Source organism: Tamandua tetradactyla, chromosome 2, assembly GCF_023851605.1.
Source record: "Tamandua tetradactyla isolate mTamTet1 chromosome 2, mTamTet1.pri, whole genome shotgun sequence".
In the NCBI taxonomy this organism is placed as follows: Eukaryota; Metazoa; Chordata; class Mammalia; order Pilosa; family Myrmecophagidae; genus Tamandua; species Tamandua tetradactyla.
In genome coordinates this window covers 49229324-49250771 of record NC_135328.1, presented here as the reverse complement: position 1 = coordinate 49250771, position 21448 = coordinate 49229324, and the positions used below count along the sequence as shown (strand labels likewise).

General features: G+C 37.3%; 1 protein-coding gene across 4 annotated transcripts; it reads right to left on the bottom strand.

Annotated features, from left to right (window-relative positions):
• Positions 1 to 1420: 1420 nt before the first annotated feature.
• Positions 1421 to 19295, bottom strand: ZBTB43 (zinc finger and BTB domain containing 43). 4 transcript variants are annotated; one of them, XM_077145149.1, is made up of 4 exons: positions 19181 to 19295; positions 15996 to 16119; positions 15398 to 15463; positions 1421 to 4376 (listed from the first exon to the last, which is right to left on the bottom strand). In XM_077145149.1, the coding sequence occupies exon 4, from the start codon at positions 4351 to 4353 to the stop codon at positions 2950 to 2952; it is 1404 nt and encodes a 467-aa protein (XP_077001264.1). In that variant the 5' UTR covers positions 4354 to 4376; positions 15398 to 15463; positions 15996 to 16119; positions 19181 to 19295; the 3' UTR covers positions 1421 to 2949. The 4 variants fall into 4 exon arrangements, with proteins under 4 accessions (XP_077001264.1, XP_077001255.1, XP_077001273.1 ...); XM_077145140.1 differs by lacking the exon at positions 15398 to 15463; XM_077145158.1 differs by lacking the exons at positions 15398 to 15463; positions 19181 to 19295 and adding an exon at positions 18805 to 19051.
• Positions 19296 to 21448: the final 2153 nt, after the last annotated feature.

Below are 21448 nucleotides of genomic sequence, written 5' to 3'. Positions count from 1 at the left end.
TAATAAATACTAAAGGTGGTGCTTTGAAGCCCTTCCCCAACGGGATGGGAGAAAACAGTTAAGACTCAAAGTAAAGGGAAAGTCCTTGGTTGTAGGCCACTGAAACGATCCCTGAAAAACTGTTTGGAAAATGTTACCCAAACTGATCCAGGAGGGTAAAGACTTTCTAAAGCTGTATTGAGGCTAAGGAAAGATTATCACTCCAATCCAAGGTGGGGAGGAAAAAGGTAGTAATGCAAGATGATCTCCTAACCCTAAAATGCAGAGTTTATAAAAATTCACTTTTAATATCTAAACTAAGGCAATCCCCTTCCCCTGCCTCTCTGAATGCGGCCAGCATTTCAGATCATCTGGTTGACCCAACTAGCAAACCCAGTTTCAACAAAAATTCCAAATGTAATAAAAAAAACCGAAAACAGCAGATGTGAGGAACTTATACTTAGTTCTGCATTTAGCAGCTGATATACATATCAGGATTTCAATAAAAGATAGTCCTCTCCTCACAAAACATTAAATAAGACTCAGAACAACTGACTGCTTCCAAAACTACCACTCCAGGGACAAGCCATAACTCCTGGCGGAACAAAAGTTCTTCATTATTGCTCATGGCAAAGCTGCTGTGCTGACTGCAACATAACTGAAGAACCATGATTTTTCTATAATTTTTTTTTTTTTTTTTTTACATGGGCAGGCACCAGGAATTGAACCCAGGTCTCCGGCACGACAGGTGAGAACCCCGCCTGCTGAGCCACTGTGGCCCGCCCTATAATATTTTTATTTTACCTCTCAAACTTTTCTTCTCAAATGTTCCAATGCTCATTTGAACATAATCTTTAAAAGGAAACAACACATCAAGCCTTCTTGCTTGATGGGAGATGATGATTGGCTTTTGGCAGAACGAAATGGCTTCACTGCCTTAGTCATGAAATTAGGAGTATAAAACAATTTCTCCTCATACATAATGGCTAGGATAATATCTAAAACCTACCGGCTTCTGACTGAGAAAAGGAGAAGAAACCACTGAGCTTGACTGTACAGTCACTTCTGTACACTTCTGTTAGGTATATAGAGAAGGGACTTCAAAATTGAGAGAAGATGTTATTAACGTGGCAAACAAACAAGAGGTATTATCTAGTTTCTAGGTTAAAAAACAATATATATATATATATTTATATATAAAGTTTTAAATACAAAGTGCTTTTTATATACTGAGAATGATACAGTGTTAGTGAATAGATCCCTGTTTTGTAAATCTTGATTACAATAGTTAACTGATATATAAGTACTTTCTTTCCCCTTTACAGACAATATTCAACAGTAAACTCCTTGGTGTTAGTAGCTTGAGGATCAGAGGCCATTGCCAGCAATGTCTGTCACATTAGAGCAAAGCCAAACTTTCAAAATAAAATTTCAGCCCAAATCCAAGAAACTTATTTTTATTTTAAGAAAAAAAAAGTTTCTGTTTAGAATTTAGACGTTATAGATAAGTAAATTTATGGAAAAGTTGACATACAGTAGCACCATGTCCTAACCTAATGATAACTTCAGGTATATTACATGGTTTGAAAGCATTCTGGGTATACACTTCTTTTTTAATATGAAACATCTAACTGATGAACAGAACAGAAAAGTTCTCAGAATAGCTGCACTTGTTGTTTCTTGGTAGGTACAAGCTATGTGGACTTGTAAATTTATGCAGCTTTATCTATAATTTGGGAACATGAATCTGTAGACTACTTTGCTAAAATTAGGACTCCTTCTTTTCCTCTTTTAAAATACACTGAACACTCAAAGAATTGGCAGTATTAGCTCAGTGTACCCCCTAAAAGAGCATTCCCTGCAACAGCGTATTTTCAAGACACCTCTCTCCTTGGGCAGTTTTTCTTTATCCCGTCTCAAGTATCATCTGCCACTCATAAAATTCTACTTCTCTGCAACTCTCACTCTGACATCTAGAGTGTCACCAAGTACTCATATTAGTTTCTAAAATTCACAGGTAACTCTCAGCCATGACTTTTGGCTCCTTCCCATTATTTGTGGCCAAAAGCACCACAACCTGAGGCAGAGCAATGGCTGGAGCAGCCAAAGGTACCCTGGTCAGAGTCCCAGCAGGCTAGACATCTACTAGCCACAGAGTGGATCCCACTGTTGTAGATGATACAATTAAAGGGAATAGGATTTGGGGCAGCAAACCAATTACAAACACCCATCTCTGGTACTCTAGGGAATTACAACTAGATATGACTGTTCAAACTAAACGTTAGTACTAAAATACAAAACTTTTGCTTTATCAAGAGTCTGAAACACATTATGACAGCGGCATCTTAGAGAAATCGAAACTTTTACCGTAAGTTGTTTCATACTTAGTGTGTGACCCTTTTCCCATTTCTATAGTTTTAGTTAACATACCCTTTACAAAGAATGAAATCAAACAAGAGCTGTGTTAATCAATTTCTCATTCTAGGGATCACATTATCTGTAGCTTTTACATAAGGAGCATTTCATTCAGTGAAGCAACTACCAAAACAAATCCACACACCTAGCTATCTAAAAGAGCAAAACAAAGTTTCAACATGACCTTATAATGAGTGATTAAAAATTGCTGCCACCTGAAATGGAACTGGTGGGTTGAAGTCTAGTTCCAAGTGCAGGTGACTATATCATAAAGTCCACCTGCCTCAATCACAACTGGCCTCGAGATTTACCTTGCCAGCTGAGTGGTGGGTTAACATATTCCCTTACTCCTTCCTCCAGGCCAAGACTGGAACATATAAACTTGAGGAATTAGATTTTTAAATTGGCCTACTTAGAGCTGGTCTTGCAGAAATATCTTCCTTTTTTTATAAGCTTCTCTCATAATAACAAGTAGCACGCATCATCTGTGCCCAGATTTGCATAATTACCATAAGTTTATTTTTGTGCCTGCCACTCAAGGGCCAGATCCTATTTTTAGTTAGCCTCAGTGGTATTCTGTTCAGCCTTTGCAGCTTCGTAGGATTTGGTACAAGAAGTCACATGCCTATGGAAACTATCCCTCCACATAAATCTTTTTGCACAGATATTACACTCATACGGCTTTATGCCTGTGTGAATTTTCATGTGGCCCACAAGATGATGCTTCATTTTGAATTTCTTACCACAGACACCACAGCCATAAGGCCGAAGACCGAGGTGCATGCTCATATGTCGATCTCTCTGACTCTTGTGAGTGAAACTTTTCCCACACTGACAAGGATACAGCTTGTCTGTGGCTGAGAATCCTAAGTGGGAAGCTTCTTCTTTAATCCCTGTTACCATTTCAATACTCTCATTGTAGCCTGATGCTAAGGAAGCCTCCTGTCTGTGCCCAATAAGATTCCCATCTGACCTGTCTCCAGAAAACTCTTCCATGGAAGAGCCATAGAAATCCACCTGCTCATCATAATTGCTTTCGTCTGCCTGTTCATCAAACTCTGCTTCCACTTTTTTTTCTCCAATGTGAAAGTCCTCCTCCACTCCTGAAGGTTGGACTGAGTGGTCGGTCTGCATAGTATTGATGGACTCAGTGACCTGGTGTTCATCATAGGTTGCATGTACATCCATGCCCTCGCAAGCCTGCTCAAAGCGCTCGGGTTTCACATGGATCCAGCGTTTGTGAGCCATTATACTGGGCTTGCTGTACATTGGCCTAGTGTAGTGGAACTCAGCACTGTCACTGGCCGCCTCCTCCCCATCCTGGCTTGCCATCTCAGTGCTCAGCCGGTCATGCTCTGTGGACGAGTTGCTGGGTAGATATTCATGCTCAGTGAGCTGAGATGACAGCTCGTCTTTGGTGCTCTCCTCTTCATTCTCTCCATCCCTAAGTTCTTGGGTTTTGGGGAAATCAGTATGGCTCCCAGAGCCCAGTTCGAAGCTCTCTACCAGGCCATTATAACTACTGCTGCTTGGAGACTGATGGTCACTGCCATGATTTAGCTTTTGACAAAGGACTGTAGGGTTTCCCTCTAAAACCTCAGTGCATTTGTCCACCACATGCCACATCTGGAGGAAGCTGGCTGCTGTTAAGTAACTAACAATTTCTGGAGCTGGCATTACTAAACGTCCTGTGTAACTAGATAGGAGAATGTTCTCAAACACTCTTGGGTTCATTACGTCAGGCAGAACAATTCTCCTGCTGTTTTTCAGAAGTACCTGATCACAAAAGTAGGGTGAACTGGCAGCAAGAACAGCTTTGTGTGCCCGGAAAATGTGGCCTTGGACAACAATGGAGACATCACATAATTGTCCTTGCTGGCGCTGTTGGTTCAGTTTCTGCAGAATGGTGCTGGAAAAATCAGGAAATTCTACTCGAAAAGAGTTTGTTCCAGGCTCCATTTCATCACAAATCTTGTTCAGTGCTACAATAGAAAGAAAAATTAGGATCAATTCCAGCTCAAAGAGAAACTTACTCTATCCCCTTCACAAAGAGAAACTTCTATCCCCTTTGAATCATGAAGAAAACTATGCTCCAAAGTTCCATCAAGTTCCCTCGCCTGTGGGTATTAGCAGGGTGGCACATTTATTCATTCTTCTCCTTTCTAGATGTGTGCTGTAGGATTTGGGGCCCAGAACAAGTCTTGCAATGTGAATGTGGCTCAAAGCAGGAACCACTCTCTACTTTTCATAGTATTAACTCTTGATTTTGCCTCTGTGGGTGAGAAAATAGAATCCACAGGTGAGTAGATTTGTAAGCTACACAAATCTCTTAAGGAAAACAAAGTAAATATTTCTAATCAAAATAAATGTGATGCCTATGAAAGTGATGGAACCTTTCAGAGGCCTCGGATCCACTCACATTTGCCAAGTTTATGTAACAATGGCATTGTGGGAAGAATGAAAAGCATGCGCAAAGGCTCTGAGGCAAGAATGAACTGATCCTGACTACTAGATTTAAGTCCAGTGAAAGCAATAAGCAAGGAGCCTAAAATGGTGGAACCAGACCATTTACGCTTTCAGCCCTTCAGCACCAAGCGTGACACTTGTTTCAAACAATGAGGGTTTTCTCTAGCTGATGTCAGAATCTTAGCCCCGTAGAGAGAGCTTCTAATGATGTGAAGCAGTATGAAATAGCAGGTAAGATATCTTTTTATCTGGTAGTCTGCATAAAATTTTCACAGAGTTAAAAGCCAAAGAGAATAGTTAATATTATCCCTATTAGGGAATAAACTCCAGCTGAAGATAAAGTTACCACAGAAAAATAAGGGATTACCTGCATTGTTATTATAAATATATTTTGTGGGTAAAGCCAAGCATTTCAGACAACCTGAAATAACAGCAATCAAGATAAACTCTGCTAAAGATTCTGCTCATGCCCCATACTTTCTTAGTAAAATAAAATATACTAAAAACAACGGATTTATCAGTGCTGTTGTTCATCTTGCCCTAACAACATAACCAAACATTCCTAAATATCAAGTTTTATAAGTATGAGATAAAAGAACCAGACAACCCAAACAGACAAAGATTTTAGGTCACGTAAGAGGGACAGGGAGAGATTCCCAGAGGAGAAACTAGTGTTTCTTGAATCATTACTAAATGCCAGGGTCTGTATACCTTTTTTCTCTTAGTCTATAATAATTCTGCAAATGCAGGGATTCATATGCTCAAGATCAAGTTCAGCTATTTTAAGTAACTTGCCCAAAGTTAGAAGCTAGTTTGCATTAAATTGGGATTTGAATCCAGGTCTGTATGACTCCAATGCCTATGCTATTTTTCCTATCGTATCACTCTGCCTCCTCTAACAAGATGCTAAAATACTAGATCATTGGTTATTAACAATTTTAAGAGAAAAAATAATGTCTTTAGAATGAAGTATCAGTTTACAGTCTAAAACATTTTCAAAACTTAAAACAAAAATAGATCATGAAACAAATTATTTAGATATTTTTAATTGCAGAAGAAAAAGTCTGACTATCTAAATGTACAGTCTAGAAATACACGAATTCTGGGAACTACATCTGGGTGAATAGATTCTCTGCTGGATCTCACCACTGTGGAATTTTGGTTTTGGATTTTGAAAAAAAGGTGGGGGTACAATATATGCACAAGCAAAAAAAAATTACAGAAAGCTGTAAAAAAAATCCATCATTTATTCCTAGTCTCCCCAAAGGAAATCACCATTAACGAACTCCTATATTTTTTTTAGAACGTATCTAAAAATACCAGAATAAATCATGTATACATACTTCAAAGAGCTCTACCCAAATGGGTTCATTACACACATTCTACTCTGCACTTAGCTTTTGTCACTTACTATATCTGGATGATCCTCCCACATTATCAAAAAAAGACCTAACTCATTTTCTTGAATGGTTACATAACTTTTTGTTATATGGATATATCACAATTTAGCAGTTTTCTTCTTATGAAATTTCAGATTTCCAGGTTTTTGAAATTACAAACAATGCTGCAATGGACATCACTGAATAATTAACTACTTGAAGGGTAAATTTCTAGGTGGGTCAGAGGTCTATGCACTTGACATTCCTGACATACTTTACTAAAGGACTTTCCAGAAGTACATTACCACCAACAGTAAATGACTGTTGTCTACTTCCCCACACCTCTGCCAACACTGTTACACAACAAGAAAAAAAAACTGCTTAACTTCTAAGTGAATAATCCATGATTCACTGTTGTTTTGATTTGCATTTCACTAATTAGAGTAAGACTGATGCTCCTTACCTGGATTTGCTGGCCATATGGATTTCTTTATTCTATAAATTATCAGCCATATCCTTTCCTCATAAATTGGGCTATTTATCTTATTATTTGCAATTTTTTTTTTGTAAATTCAGGAGATTAACCTTTGTCCTATGTCACCAATTTTTTCAGTTTGCTAATCTTATGAGACTTTTTGCCAAAATTAAATTTATATAACTTAATCAATCTTTGCTTTTATGGTTCCAAGATTTTATATCAGGCTTAGAAAGGATTCTCCACTCTAAGATTATTTAAACAAAAAAAGACAAACAAACAGACAGACAAAAAAAAAAAAAGATTATTTAAACAAATAGAATAAAAAGGACTTACTTAAGACTTTTTCCTGGTAGCTTTTTATTGTAAAGCGTTTAAACCTTTAACACACAAAGAACTTACTTTGGTTTATTGGAATTCAGCCCTTTACTCTCCAAAGTGGCTAGATTGTTCTTCCAACACCATTTACTAAATAACTCATCCTTTCCTCATAGCTTTGAAATTTTGTTGTGGAATTTTAAATGACTGAGAATAAGATTTTAAAAAATAGTTCTACAAAAATAAATGCTATATCTGACCCCTGCCCTTCTTACTTTGTGAGTGAATTTCTGCATTTTACTTGTCCTTAGTATCATGCAAAACTGAAACTTTCTTACAGGTGTTCCTGCTATATAGGCAATATTTACAAATTCATAGGCAGTTGTGACTATATTAAGTGTACAGTTGCTGTTTAAATTGTTTAAAAAACTTCACTCACTAAAAAAAGAAATCATAAAACACTATATTTAAAGCACGGAAGGGAATTCAAAGATGGTCAAGAAATGTCACTGTCCTTAAGAGAGACAATATAATCTGATAAGGGAAATGAAAAGCACACATGTGCAACGCTATCCTTCAAGGCAAAGCCTAATAAGAGTACAAGAGAGGGGCGGGCCACAGTGGCTCAGCAGGCAAGAATGCTCGCCTGCCATGCCAGAAGACCCGAGTTCGATTCCTGGTGCCTGTCCATGTTTAAAAAAAAAAAAAAAAAAGTACAAGAGAGTTACAAACCCAGAGAGAAAAATAAAACAGGAGAAATTTAAGCAGGCAATAAAAAGCAGAACTAAGAAAGTAGAAAACAGAAACGAATCTGGGGAATTTCTATGAGAATTCAGGAAAAGGATAAAAATATGAAAACAGTAAGAGAGAAGATAATAGAATAAGGAAGGAGAATAAGAAAAAGAATAGTGATTCACTGTACATCTAACTAATGTTGTTGAGAGAAAGTACAAAACAAATGGAGTAGAAAGATATTCACACAACAAATCATATGAGGTATGCAATTACTGGCTCACAGTATCATCACATAATTGTCATATAACCCATGATCAATTTTAGAACATTTTCATTACTCCAGAAAAGAAACAATACAAAAGTAAACCCAAATCCTTCCATATACCTTATTTCACCTCATTATTGACCTATAGTATTGGTATTATACATTTGTTACTGTTGATGAAAGAGTAATAAGATGTTACTGTTAACTATAATTATATCAAGAAATAGAGATATTTCTCTCTTGATCTTTAATAAATCAAAGAATATATAAGAATGTCCAATAAGCACATGAAAAGATCACTGTTCATCAGGGAAATGCAGAAAAACCACGAGATCATTAAGATGACTATTTAAAAATAAAAACAGAAAATAAATGAGGGTAAGAATGCAGAAATTGGAACCCTCATAAATTGTTGATGGGACTACAAGATGGTCCAGCCACTATGAAAATCATCTTGGTCATTCCTCAGAAAGCTGAAGAACTATGTGACCCAGCAATCCACTTCTAGGTTTATACCCAAAAGAACTGAAAGCACGGACCAAATAGGTATTTGCTCACTGATGCTGACAGTGGCACTGGTCATAATAACCAGAAGGTGGAAACAACCCAAATGTTCACCAACAGATGAATAGATAAACAAAATATGATATATACATAAAATGGAATATTACTCAGCCTTAAAAAAGAATGAAGACGTCGTACTGAATAGAATAAGTTAGACATAAAAAAGACAATTATTCTATGTTCCCATTTATATGTAATACCTAGAATAAGTAAATCCAGAGACAGAAAGTAGATTACAGGTTACCAGGGGTCAAGGAGTGAGAGTAATGGGCTTATTCCTTAATGGGTACCGAGTTTTATTTGAAGTGATTAAAAAGTTTTGGTAATGAAATTGGTGATGGCAGTACAATATCGCAAATTTAGTTTAATTAATATCACACAATTGTATACCTGCAAGTGGTTAAAATGGGGAATTTTGAGTTATATATGTTACTATGATAAAAAATAAAAATAAAAATAAATTATAATTAAAAAAATAAACCTTTATTATGTTTGATGCTTTTGCATTGAATTTCACTTTGATATTAATACTGTGTTGCCTGGTTTATTTTTGTTTGACTATGTCTGTCTTATGCTTTACCTTTTTGGTGATGAACTTTTTCAGCTTTTTTATATGCCTGAAAAAAGTATTTTTGCCTTCATTTTGATAGAGATTTTCACTCAGTCTAGAATTACAGGTTGACAGTTCTTTCTTTCAGTACTTAAAGCATGTTAATGTCTTGGCTCCTTGCTTGCATTATTTCTGACAAGAAGACTTTCTTACCTTTGGTCCTCTGTATGTAATGGGTCTGTTTTTCTCCAGCTGGTTTTAAGCAGTATGATTACAATGTGCCTTGGTTTTGTTTTCTTCATGTTTCTTGTGCTTGGGGTTTGCTGTACTTCTTGGACCTGTGGGCTTTTAGTTTTCATCAAATTTGGAAAAGTTTTTGGTTACTCTTTCTTTGAATATTTTTCTACTCTCCTCAGAAACTCCAATTACATGTATTTTAGTATTCTGAAGTTGTTCTGCAACTCACTGATGGTCTATTAATTTTTTCAGTCTTTTTCTGTTTTCATGCTCAGTAATTTCTATTATTGTGTCTTCAAGTTCACTAATTTTTTTTTTCTGCAGTGTTAATTCTATTTTCAAACAGTGTATTTTTCATCTATAGAAGTTCAATTTGGGCCTTTTTAAAAATACCTTTCCTGATGCAAATGTTCTAAGAAATGATCATGATGATGAATCTACAACTATGGAATGATATTGTGAATTACTGATTATATAGTAGAACGGAATGATCATATGTTAAGAATGTTTGTGTTTGTTATCTTAAAAAAAAATTTAATTAATAAAAAAAATACCTTTCCCCTTCCTATCTAACACACTTAATCTTTTCTCTACTTTCCTGAACATATGGAATGCAGAATTGTCTACGAGTTCTATAAATTTGTCGTTTCCATTCTGTTTCCTATTGAGTTTTTTCTCCTTATTATGGGTTGTATTTTCCTGCTTCTTTACATGCCTGGTGATTTTTAAATTGGATTCCAGGCATGAATTTTACATTGTTGAAACACAGTTAAATTCCTTATAAACAGTCAGATCCTTTTGAGTCCTGCCATTTGGTGTTAAACTTTGTTTGGCAGGAACACAGCCGCATTTTGTCCATGCCTAATTTGTCTTCGTGGCTGATGCAAGACTCCTCTGAATACGTGAGGGTTTCTACTGAGGAAAATTTTCTTCTATTAAGTATTTGATTATTTTTTCTATTCCATTCGTTTTGTGCTTTTTCTCAAGATACTAATTAGATGTACACTGGATCTCTATTTTCACTTTTGAAGTTCTCTTTTTCTTATTCTATTATCTTCTCACTGTTTTCATATTTTTTTATTCCCTTCCTGAATTCTTGTGGAAGTTTCCCAGATTTTATTCTATTTTCTATTTTCTCAATTGTGTTCTTTATTGCCTGCTAAAATTTCCGCTCTCTTATTATTTGTATAGTTATTCTCTCTGGGTTTGTAACTCTTTTTATAGTACTTCTATTAGGTTCTGCTTTGAAGGACAGCATTGCACACATGTATTTTTTCATCTCCCATTTCCAAATGTTTAAGTTCAATCTAGTTAAACATTCTGCACTTGTTAAGCAAACACTCCCTATTCTTTAGCATCATCAAAGTCTATTTTTAATTGATGAATTCTATAATTCAAAATGAGCATTCACCTATGACTTGTATGTGTCAAAAATAGTACAGTGTTAAAGAAAAAGAGACAGAAACATAATTGTAGTAAGAAATATAGATATTCCTCTTTTAATCCTTAATAAAACATGAAGATAAAGATCAAGAAGTAGAGATTGCTATCATTAATAAAGCTAATTTAACTGAATTATATTAACTTCTGCATCCTATAAACACACCTTCTTTTCCAATGTTTATAAGATACTTACATTAATGACTATAAGTGGTCACAGAGAGAGCATCAATAAATTCCCCAAAGCAGAAAAGCACAGGGCACATTTAATTACATGTGATTATACAATATGATTACACATGTGAATACACAAAATAAAATTAGAAAATGTTAAAAGTATTTAAATCCATGAACACTCAGAAATTAAACAAAATTCTGAATTCTTAAAATGAAGAAATCATAATTGCAATACCAAATTCACAAAATTAGGAATAAGGAGAATATAATCATATTATACAAACCTTTTAAAATAAGGGAAGACAATTCTACACCAATAAATTTTTAAGTCTCATTGATAATGTTTTATAGAAAAATACAAATGTTCAAAATTATTTAAGAAAAAAATTTGAGCAGATCAATTGTGGAATAAATGAGAAAATTCCTTAAAGTTATTTCCAAAAGCATACAAAGTACAAAGATTTTATGGGAAAATTCTGAGAAACAAGTTAGTTCCCACATTATACAAACTGTTTCGGGGGGGGGGGCAGAGGGTAGAAGACACAGAATAAAGGTAGAAGAAAGTTCTCTAATTAATTTTATATAAAATCTTGGTACCAAAGTTGAACAACAAATTAAAAAAACTATAAGCCAACCTAATTTATTAGTAAATAAAGAAAAATTATAAATCTTGTGGCATTCTGATTTTTTTTTCTACTCAAACTGCTGTGAGTTTAGTGCATTGTGAGTGTGGTACACTGAAGATACTAAATTATTTGTCCCATCACATGAAGGCAACATTCTAGACTAAGGTAAAATTAACATGATAAAGCCATTTCACAAGGCATTTTTTGGTTCTCTTCCAGTAAAGACAACCCCTGGTGACCTGTGCTTCTATCTACAAGTGACAGGGAGTAGGCAGGATATAAACCCATGCTTCTATCTACAAGTGACAGGGAGTAGGCAGGATATAAACCCATAAAGCAAGGCTTGGGTCATCCTCTTCAGAAGGTCTGGTTTGGGCTTTACACGTGGGCACTAGAGGCAGCACTAAAAACTTCTGAAAGACATGCCAGGAGACATGTTTCAAGAAACTAATCATTTGATGGGCTAATGCAGGGTAAAGTCTGAAGAGGAAGCCAATTATAAGAATTCAGCAAGTATAGTCTAGGTCTTAAGTAATGAAAGTAACAGTGGGATCAGAAAATAGACAGGGAAAACTGATAAAACCAACTGAACTGGTAGGCAAGAAAATGCAACAAAGGATATCATCAGGAAAGTGAAAAGGTGACTCATAGAATGAGAGAAAATATTTGCAAATCAGATATCTGATAAGGATATAGTCTGTAGAATACATAAAGAATTATTATAACCCAATAGTAAAAGACAAATAAACCAATTTAAAAATGGGCAAAATATCTGGATAGACATTTCTCCAAAGATACGCAAATGGTTAACAAGCACATGAAAGGATGTTAATATTGTTAGTCTTCAGAGAACTGCAAATCAAAACCACAAAAGATTGCATGCCCACTAGAATAGCTATTATTAGAAAAATGAAAAACAACAACTTTTGGAGAGGATGTGTGTTTTAGTTTGTTAAAGTTGCCAGAGTACAATATACCAGAAAAGGACCAGCTTTTAAAAAGGGAATTTATTAAGTTGCAAATTTACAGTTCTAAGGCCATAGAAATGTCCAAACTAAGGCATCTAGAGAAATACCTTAACTCCAAAGAAAAGGGAGATGATGTTTGGGGCTTCTCTCTCAGCTGAGAAGGCACATGGACATCGGCTAGCTTTCTCTCCTCATTTTATAAGGATTCCCTGGAAGGATTTTCCTTCTGCATCTCCAAAGTCTCTGGCTGCGTGGGCTTTGTTGGCTCTAAAGCTTTTTTCCAAAATGGTCCCCTCTTAAAGGATTCCGGTAAGCAACTCCACCTTGAACAGGTGAAGACATATCTCCACACAAACAATCAAAAGATCCCAGGCAGCAATACTGAATGAGGATTGAAGAACATGGCTCTTCTGGGGTACATGACAGTTTCAAACCGGCACAATGTGAAAAAATTAGAACACTTATTCACTGTTGGTGGGAATGCAAAATGATGCAGCTGCTGTGAAAAACAGTTTGATGATTCCTCAGAAAGAATAGAAATACCATATAACCCAGTAATCCCACTTCTAGGTTTATACCCAAAAAACTGAAAGCAGGGACTTAAACAGGTATTTTTACACAGATGTCTACAGCAGCATTATTCAACTGCCAAAAGATAGAAGCAGTCCAAGTGCCCATCAACAGATGAACGGATAAATAAAATGTGATACATACATACAATAGTACATTTTTCAGCTGTAAAAAGGAATTATGTTCTGATATATGTGACAACATGAATTTTGAAAACATCATGTTGAGAGAAATAAACCAAGAAAGAAAGGACAAATATTGTATCATCTCTCTAATAAGAAATAATTAGAATAAGCAAATTCATATTCAGAAACAAGAATACAAGTTATCAGGGGCTAGGGTATGGACAGGGAAATGGGGAGTTAATGCTTAATTGGTACAGTTTCTGTGCAGGGTGATGAAAAGTGGTAATAGATGGTAGCGATGGTAGTATAATATTGTGAATGCAATTAAATACCACTGAATTGTATATTTGGCTAGAAAGGGAAATTTTAGATTGTATACATTACCAGAACAAAAATTTTAAAAAAACCCACAGAACTGTGCAAAACAGTGAATCCTAATGTAAACACTAGGCTATGGTTAATAGTATAATTATAATAACAGTTTCATTAATCGTAACAAAGGTATGATGCTGATGCAAAGTCTTGACATGAGGGAATACTATGTGTGTGTGGGCTTATAAGGGAATTCTGTGTTTCTGCATGATTTTTCCATAAAGCTACAACTTCCCTAATAATAAAACCATACAAAGATATTACTTCATATCCATTATATTGGCTATAATTAAAAAGCAAACAATGACAAGTGTTGGCAAGGATGTGGAGAAACTGGAACCCTCATACATTGCTGGTGAGAATGTAAAATGGTTCAGCCACTTGGGAAACGGTTAGCAAGTTCCTCAAAAAGTTAAACATCGAGTTACCATATAACCCCGCAATTTCACTCCTAAGTATATATCCAAGAGAAATGAAACCATATGATCCATAGAAACTTGCACATGAATGTTTACAGAAGCATTATTTATAATAGTCAAAAAGTGGAAGCAACCCAAATGACCACCAACTGATGACTAGGTTAAAACAATGTGGTATAACCATATAAAAGGAATATTTGCAAACAAAAAGGTATGAAGTACTGTTTTATGCTACAACATGGATAACCCTTGGAACAGGCACAAAAGATCACATATTGTATGGTCCCATCTATATGAAATGTCCAAATACGCAAATCTATAGAGGCAGAAAGCAGATGAGTAGCTGCTGATGCTGGGAATGGAGATGGGGTTTCTTTTAAGAGGGATAAAAGCTCTAGTAGATTGTAGTGATGGGTATACAGTCCTGTGACGATATTAAAGTACTCTGAACTATACACTTCAAATCAGTATATTGTACAGTATATGAATTATATTTCAATAAAATTGTTTTAAAAAGAGGAACACAAAGTAAACTGAGGCACCCATGCCAACTCTGAGGTTTCACAACTGAGGGACTAGGAAAATGTCTTTATTAGTAGAAATAATAATAATAGTGACTTCTATTTATTAAACGCATACATTGTGGCAGAGCCTATACAAATTACTTTATATATTCCATCTCAGTTAATCCTCACAACAACCTGTACAATAGGTATTTTCATTCCACTGTATGGAACAGGAAATAGACAAAGAGCTAGGCTACTTGCCTAAAGTCATACAACTAGTAAGTAGTTAAACTGGGACTTTATACAAAAGTACTTGTTCAGGCCCATTAGTATCTGAGAGATGAAACAGTATGGAAGGTAAAGGTGAATACTAGTTTCATAAATAAATAAATATATAAATAATCCAAATAATCAATAATACACAATGCATTCTTAAACTTCAGAACAAATGATTCACCACCCAGACTTAATAAGGCACTAGCAATTTTATAGGTCACTTTGTGCATAGTTTTTTTAAAAAGCCAATAGCAAAAGGTTTCCTAAAACAAATGCAGCAATCCCATCCCAGCTGATTCTCTCCATGCTTTGTGGAGACTGTCGAGCTTTTTTAAAGCAGAGAATGGAGGGTAACATATTGAAGAATCACTGAACTAAACGATTTCCAAAATCCCTTCCAACTCTGACGTGTTTAACAGCAGTCACTGTTTATTATTCAGCTTAGGGACTGTGTGTCAAATTTTATATACTATTTAAACACCAATTAAACTTCCTAAAGACAAATGACAGCAATATAATAGGGAAGCAGACCTACCAGCTAGTTGTTTTGAAGACTTCTAGGGATTTCTTTAATCTGAGCATATGGTAAATTGAATGCCTACTGTAGAAAAGCACATTTAAGCACAATAAACACTACTTTAGTAAATTTAAAGACTGGTACAAATGTAGAAAAATAACAACACCCCACACCTACCAAAATTCCTTATATTAATCAAATGCTTCACAGCTCACAAAGCACATTATGCAAACTTGGGTCTTTCAACACTCATTATAACCATACTCATTTTAAAGATGAGTTAACTAAGGCTTGGAGAGGTTAAAAGACCCATCCAAGATCACACATTCCAGAAGGCATATGCTGAGATTCAAATAAAAGTTTAACTACAAGTTAAAAAAAAAACAAAAACACTTAACAACAAAGTTTCTCTGAAATTAAATACTCTGTTATTACAAAGCATAGTAGTGATTAGCCTGGAAATGTGCCATATCTCCTCTTCAGAAAAAAAGAAATAAGTAAAACAACATTCTTGTCTGGAGCAATCTAAAAACCTGACAAACTACATTTTTGCTGAAAGAGGAACCACTGTAGGAAATACTTTTAAATCATTATTATTAGCAAACTTATAACTTACCAAATGCAAAAATGTATTCCTGGGATAAAGTTCCTTATGTCATGGTCATCAAAAAGCAACAGGAATGAATGAGGAAGAGAAATCCATTTCTCAGTGTTGCTTCAAATTAAAATCACATTGACTTCTGAAAGGAAAAACCATGGTGAAAATGTAAAAGAGATGTTGGTGCCAGTCACTGTGTACAGGTGCCTCACTAATTAAATACTACATGTGTGTGAGGAGCAGAAAGAAAACTAAGACTGGTATATTTGGTTACATTAACTTCCATTCTGCACCTTCTTAGCATCTGCCTTGGTATTTTTAAAATTGACTCTTTAAGTTGAAATAAGTTTAGGTTATCAGAAAAGTTACAAGGATAATGCAGAGTTCTGTATTTTCCTCACCCAGTTTCCTTTAATATTCACATTTTACATTATTATTATCAAAACTAAGAACCAACACTGGTAAATGCCTTTGTAAGAAATCAACAATCATAAATGCTTTTATAATTCTGCAGAATTCAAATATCCTTCAGAAAAGTGTCTTCAGTCTCCCAATCAATGTATATATCAGTACTCTTAAATTGTCTCCAGTAAAAATTATTTCAAGATTTCTTTAAAAGAAAAGCCAACTACTTTATGAAGTCTGATTTACAACTCCCTTCAATTTTAAGCTACAATGACTGTTTTATTTAAAATGTCTAGTGCAAAAGTTCCATTATGGTAAACTCTTTGGAACTCAAAAGAGAATGCATTATACTATAGCCCTCATTTAACCCAATACATTACAATAAAGCCAAAGACATGTTTTTATTTGCACCATTATATTCATTAGATTTCAGAATAAGAAGCTTAACTCAAGAAAACACAAAGCAGGAACAGCACTTATTTCATGAAAATTATTAACTACCTACTAACAAAATAAAAGTTTTACCCCAACATGTTACAAACAAGACAAAAATCTATTCCAACTCTAACTGCAATATAAATAAGGAGAAAAGAAAAAATTTATGAAAAGTGATACAGAAAAATATTCCACTGATTCTAAGAAGCACATTTTTTTCACATTTTAAAATTTCTGAAATATGGTTGTAACAGCAAGGAGTCAGTTTTAAATAGCTGTCAGTGCCTGAGACTATGACAGAGCACTCCTGAGAACCTCAGCAATATTTCTGATGGCACAAAGAACAACCCAGTGTGGAAAAACATGGGTGTAAATACTGACTCTGAATTTAAAAGTATTCAGAAGATTTAGACCTGGATGTTAAGAAGCTTAATGATTACCTTAACCAATTTATCTCACTTTAGACATTCTAAAACATTAGAATAATACTGTTTTGGAATGCCTAAATAAAGTACAAATAAATTTATTTGGAATGTCTAAATAAAGGTGTTTTTATAAAAATAAAATAAAATAAAAAGCCTTAACAATAAGAAATCATTATGCCATAGCTTAATTAGCAATGCTTTCTCTTTCTTGGTGTTTCAATAAGTTATCCATCTAGGATTCAATGAAATATGGTAGTAATTCAGCTGCTATGTCTTATAAGAAAGCTTGATAAACTATCTTAGGGGCAAAGTGATAGCTTAAATAAAAGAATATAAAACAAAGGGCTTCCCCATCAGAAAAACACAAGAAATAATACTCAATTTTGCATTATGATAATTAAAATAATATTTTTCTAACCCTATGAGTTTTCTTCATGCAAAATTTTCCTCAAGTTTCCTGCTTACAGCAGGTTCTTTCACTAAACCAAAGGAAGCTGAAGGGAGGAGAGTCAGGGCAGAAATCTGTTTTTGCTTTAATTAACCTCCTTGCCTCAAGACCTTTGGTGGAATCCTCAACTGTATTCACTGCTGTGCCCTTCGCTGAACACTGAACCTAAAGGTAAGTGCAACTGAATATTTCTAAAAGCTACAGAATGAGTTTTCAAAAAGCAGAATTTAACAACAGAAGAGCTTGTTAGTTTCACGACTCTCCCGTGAGCAGTTCTGTAAAGCAAAGAATGAACTCTTAGTAGGTTTTAATAACTGAACATACTGACACAATCTCTGAACTAAACAAGAAGTTCTCCCAGAAATCCTGCTACTGTTCTAAGAGCCATTAGGGCAGAGAAACTGAGTTTGGATCCTTCCTTACTCTGTAAGAAGACCTGGTTAAGAAGTTCTAACTCAAAGAGCAGGCTTCTGAGGGATATCTGGATGGGTCAGAGGGATGTGGAGAACTGTACAGGCTTGAAAAACCATGGGCAAGAAAAGGCAAGGAATCATCAAGCTGCTGTGGCCCTGAGATGGCCGCCTGCCTGCCCACCACACGCTCCTGTTCCCTACAGTTAGTTGGGCACCACCTGTCAGAATTAAGGCCAGACTTGGCAGAGTCACCCGTTAAAGTCACCAGTACAGGGAGCTTTACGGGATCATGAGTCACCTTCCGTGGCTCAGAGGTCCAGGCAGGCCTACTCCACCCCGCCCTACCCAGTTAGAAGAAACTGAAACAAAAGAGCAGACATAGACATTGGGAGAAAACCAAACCAAAACAAAACAGATGGCCAAAGGGATGGACTGACAAAAACAGGCCAAAAACGAGGGTAAGGGCTGAGAGGCAAAGACAGGTTCGGGAGACGCAGATGTAAGGTGGAGGCAGGGTCCAGATACACATATATGACCTCGAGAAAGACAGAATGAAGGTAAACATAAAGTTGACAAGGACCAAGTTTAGCGAAAGCAAAGGCAGGTGACAACAGGTGACAGACATTGACAGAGGTGGAACCCAGGAGACAGGGACAAATCAGTGAAGTCACGGAATAGCCGTTTTCCCGGCCTTGGCTCACCAGACGTCGCAGATTGGGGACTCGAACCTGAGGGAGACAGGCCACGCCCACCGGGCGCCCCCGCAAAGCCCGCGGTCAGACGGGGGCGGGATCTCTAAGCGCTCGGACCCACCGAGCTCGGTGGTAGCAGGGTGACCTTGGGTGAGACGCTGTCCCGGGGCCCTACGTGTCGCAGTTCGAGCGCCGGTGGACGGCTGGAGATCACGAGAGTTGGACCCAGGCAGCCAGGCCGCCAACCGCCCGCGCGCGGCTTCAGCATCCCGGTCGGCTGAATGGGCCCGACAGGGTGAGCGCGCCGGGCCCGCCGAGAAGCCCTTGAACATTCCCGGCTTCCCTCACGCCCCCCTCGCTGCCCGTTGTCCTTACTCCCCCGTACCTATCAAGGGGTTCGCGCTCACATCGCCCGCCCGCGGGGCTCTCTCCGCAGCCGGCAGCCGGCACCCGGACCGCTCGAGTTGTCGCTGCCGCGACCGCCTCAGCCTGCACCTCCCGCCCCCGGAAACGCTTCCTAGTCCCGCCCCGAAACTGCCAGTGCTTCCGGGAGTGCGTCCGAAAGACAGCGGTATGCGCATGCGGGGCTAACGTTCAAGGTGGAGCGTTGAGGTAGCCTTCCGGGGTATCATGCGCCTGCGCTGTCTCGGCCGGGAGCTAGTTAATCAGGGCTCCAGTCCCTGTGTGCGCCTCTGGGAATAGGGGCGCCAATATCAAGTCTTCAAACGCTTTTTAATGCCCGACACATCTCTTCTAACAGACTGTGTTAAATCTTTGCCTCCAGAGACCCCACATTAGTACACAGTAGGTGCTCAATTAATGTTCAGTCACAGGATCCTTGTCCTCAGTGTGGCTCGCATTGTGTTGGGCGCCGGGTTCGCTTCCTCTACGCTCCGAAATCCCCTTTTCCAGTACTCCCTCCGCCCCTCACAACATTAGCGTAGAAGAGAAGACTTAAGTGGTAGGACTCTTACTGCTTAGAGACCAAGGCCCCTCATTACCGAAGAGCTCGTCCATATTAACCTGAAATCTAGGTCTAGGCAGCTGCAGGGATTTGGTCAGAGTGGTTTCTGGATTTGGGCTGGATACTTAGCCAGGCCGGGCCAGGCACGCCGCTTCAATTTTATTTCTGTCTTAACTCAAACTGCCCAATTAACCAGCTGTGCAGTGTTGGACCAATTTGAGCCTCAGGAGAGTTCGATCCCCTTTTCCATCAGTGCAGCATAAAGGAGCCTGAGCCTTTCTGAGAGAATTCACCAAAAAGATTCTAGGAAACAAAACCAAAGAAAACATATATTGAGGCACAGAAATGGGGACGGGTACAGAACAACTTGTTAAAGGAAATTCTGCTTCAAGGGTATATGCTTCAGCCTCTTAACCGTTCCTACTGTGGCATACACCCTTAAACCAGGCCTCCAAAAATTCTCACAGATCGGGTATTGTAGTAACTCCTCTTCACCTTTTAGCCACCCTCCTCCCAAGAAAAACCTCATTTTGTTAAGGTAATAGAGGAGATCTCTTGATCTTAGGGAAGGTAAATCTTCACCCCACCAGGAGGAGATGATTCACAATTCATGTATCTCATTCATGAGAATCTCATTCTCATGAACTAATTAGACTAGTGTGTCATGTGACCAACTTCTGGCCAGTAATAACTTAGCAGAAGTCAGGAGGTGGGAATTGTGGACATGTTTTATAAAGGTGGGATGAGGACTTCTAGTTCAGCATGGCCTGTTATGTTCTTCTTGCCTTTACTCAGACAGGAAGGCTGAAAGTTCAGTCATTATCATGTGCCTATGAAGTGACAAGCCAAATACTAAGGCCAGAGAAGGGGAAAGAAAGACTGAGAGGCTAGGTCTCATTAGACAATAAGCTGTAGTTCCAGCTTGCAACTGCTTTCCCCAAAAATGTTTTACTTCATGAGCTACATAAACTTCTTGCTTGGACTTCTATTCTAGCAGTAGTGTGTACTGTATATCTCTAAATATTCCTGCAGCAAAATATATAAAATTGCTAGAAGAAATATTGAAAATATCCTCTAAATGCGCGAATAAACTTGCAAGACAGTCAGGAAAATCATCTGAGGCCAGGAAGAAAGCAGGAATACAAACCTAGGACAGAAAGATTCCACAGGCACTGCATGCATCTGTTCTGATGGTTTGTGCATGTGCTAGGCTTGGAAATCATCTCTGGAGAAAAGTAAACACTAATGCTGCTACCAGATACAGGAGCATCTTCCTGGGTCCAGGCAGGATGAGAGCCAAATCAAACCATTGGGTTGGGACCTAAGAAAGAATACATCCTTAAGGAAAGGATAGACTAGAAAAAAATAAAATCTGCCCTGCAGAGGCAGGTAGCAAGAAAATTTGTTCTGCTTTGGCTCTGAGTGGATGGAAAAAACATTCCTCTAGAGTATTCATGACTAAGGTCTGGCAATAACACTGATTTAGGGGATAAATTCATACTCTTTGCATGGTCCTAAAGCCCGCATGCTGAGCATTTGAATTTAAAATGGATCTGGATGGGTAGTGCCTCTGGCACTTGGCCAAAGCAAGCAAAAATCTCTCCTTTTTTTTTTTTGTGGAAAGAACTCATTGTTAACCCAGATCTCAAAGAATTCCTACAGATAAGAGTTCCAAAAGAATATGAAATC

What these genes read in the sequence shown, in the direction of transcription:
- ZBTB43 (XM_077145149.1), bottom strand. Translation starts at nt 4,353, where the DNA reads ATGGAGCCTGGAACAAACTCTTTTCGAGTAGAATTTCCTGATTTTTCC.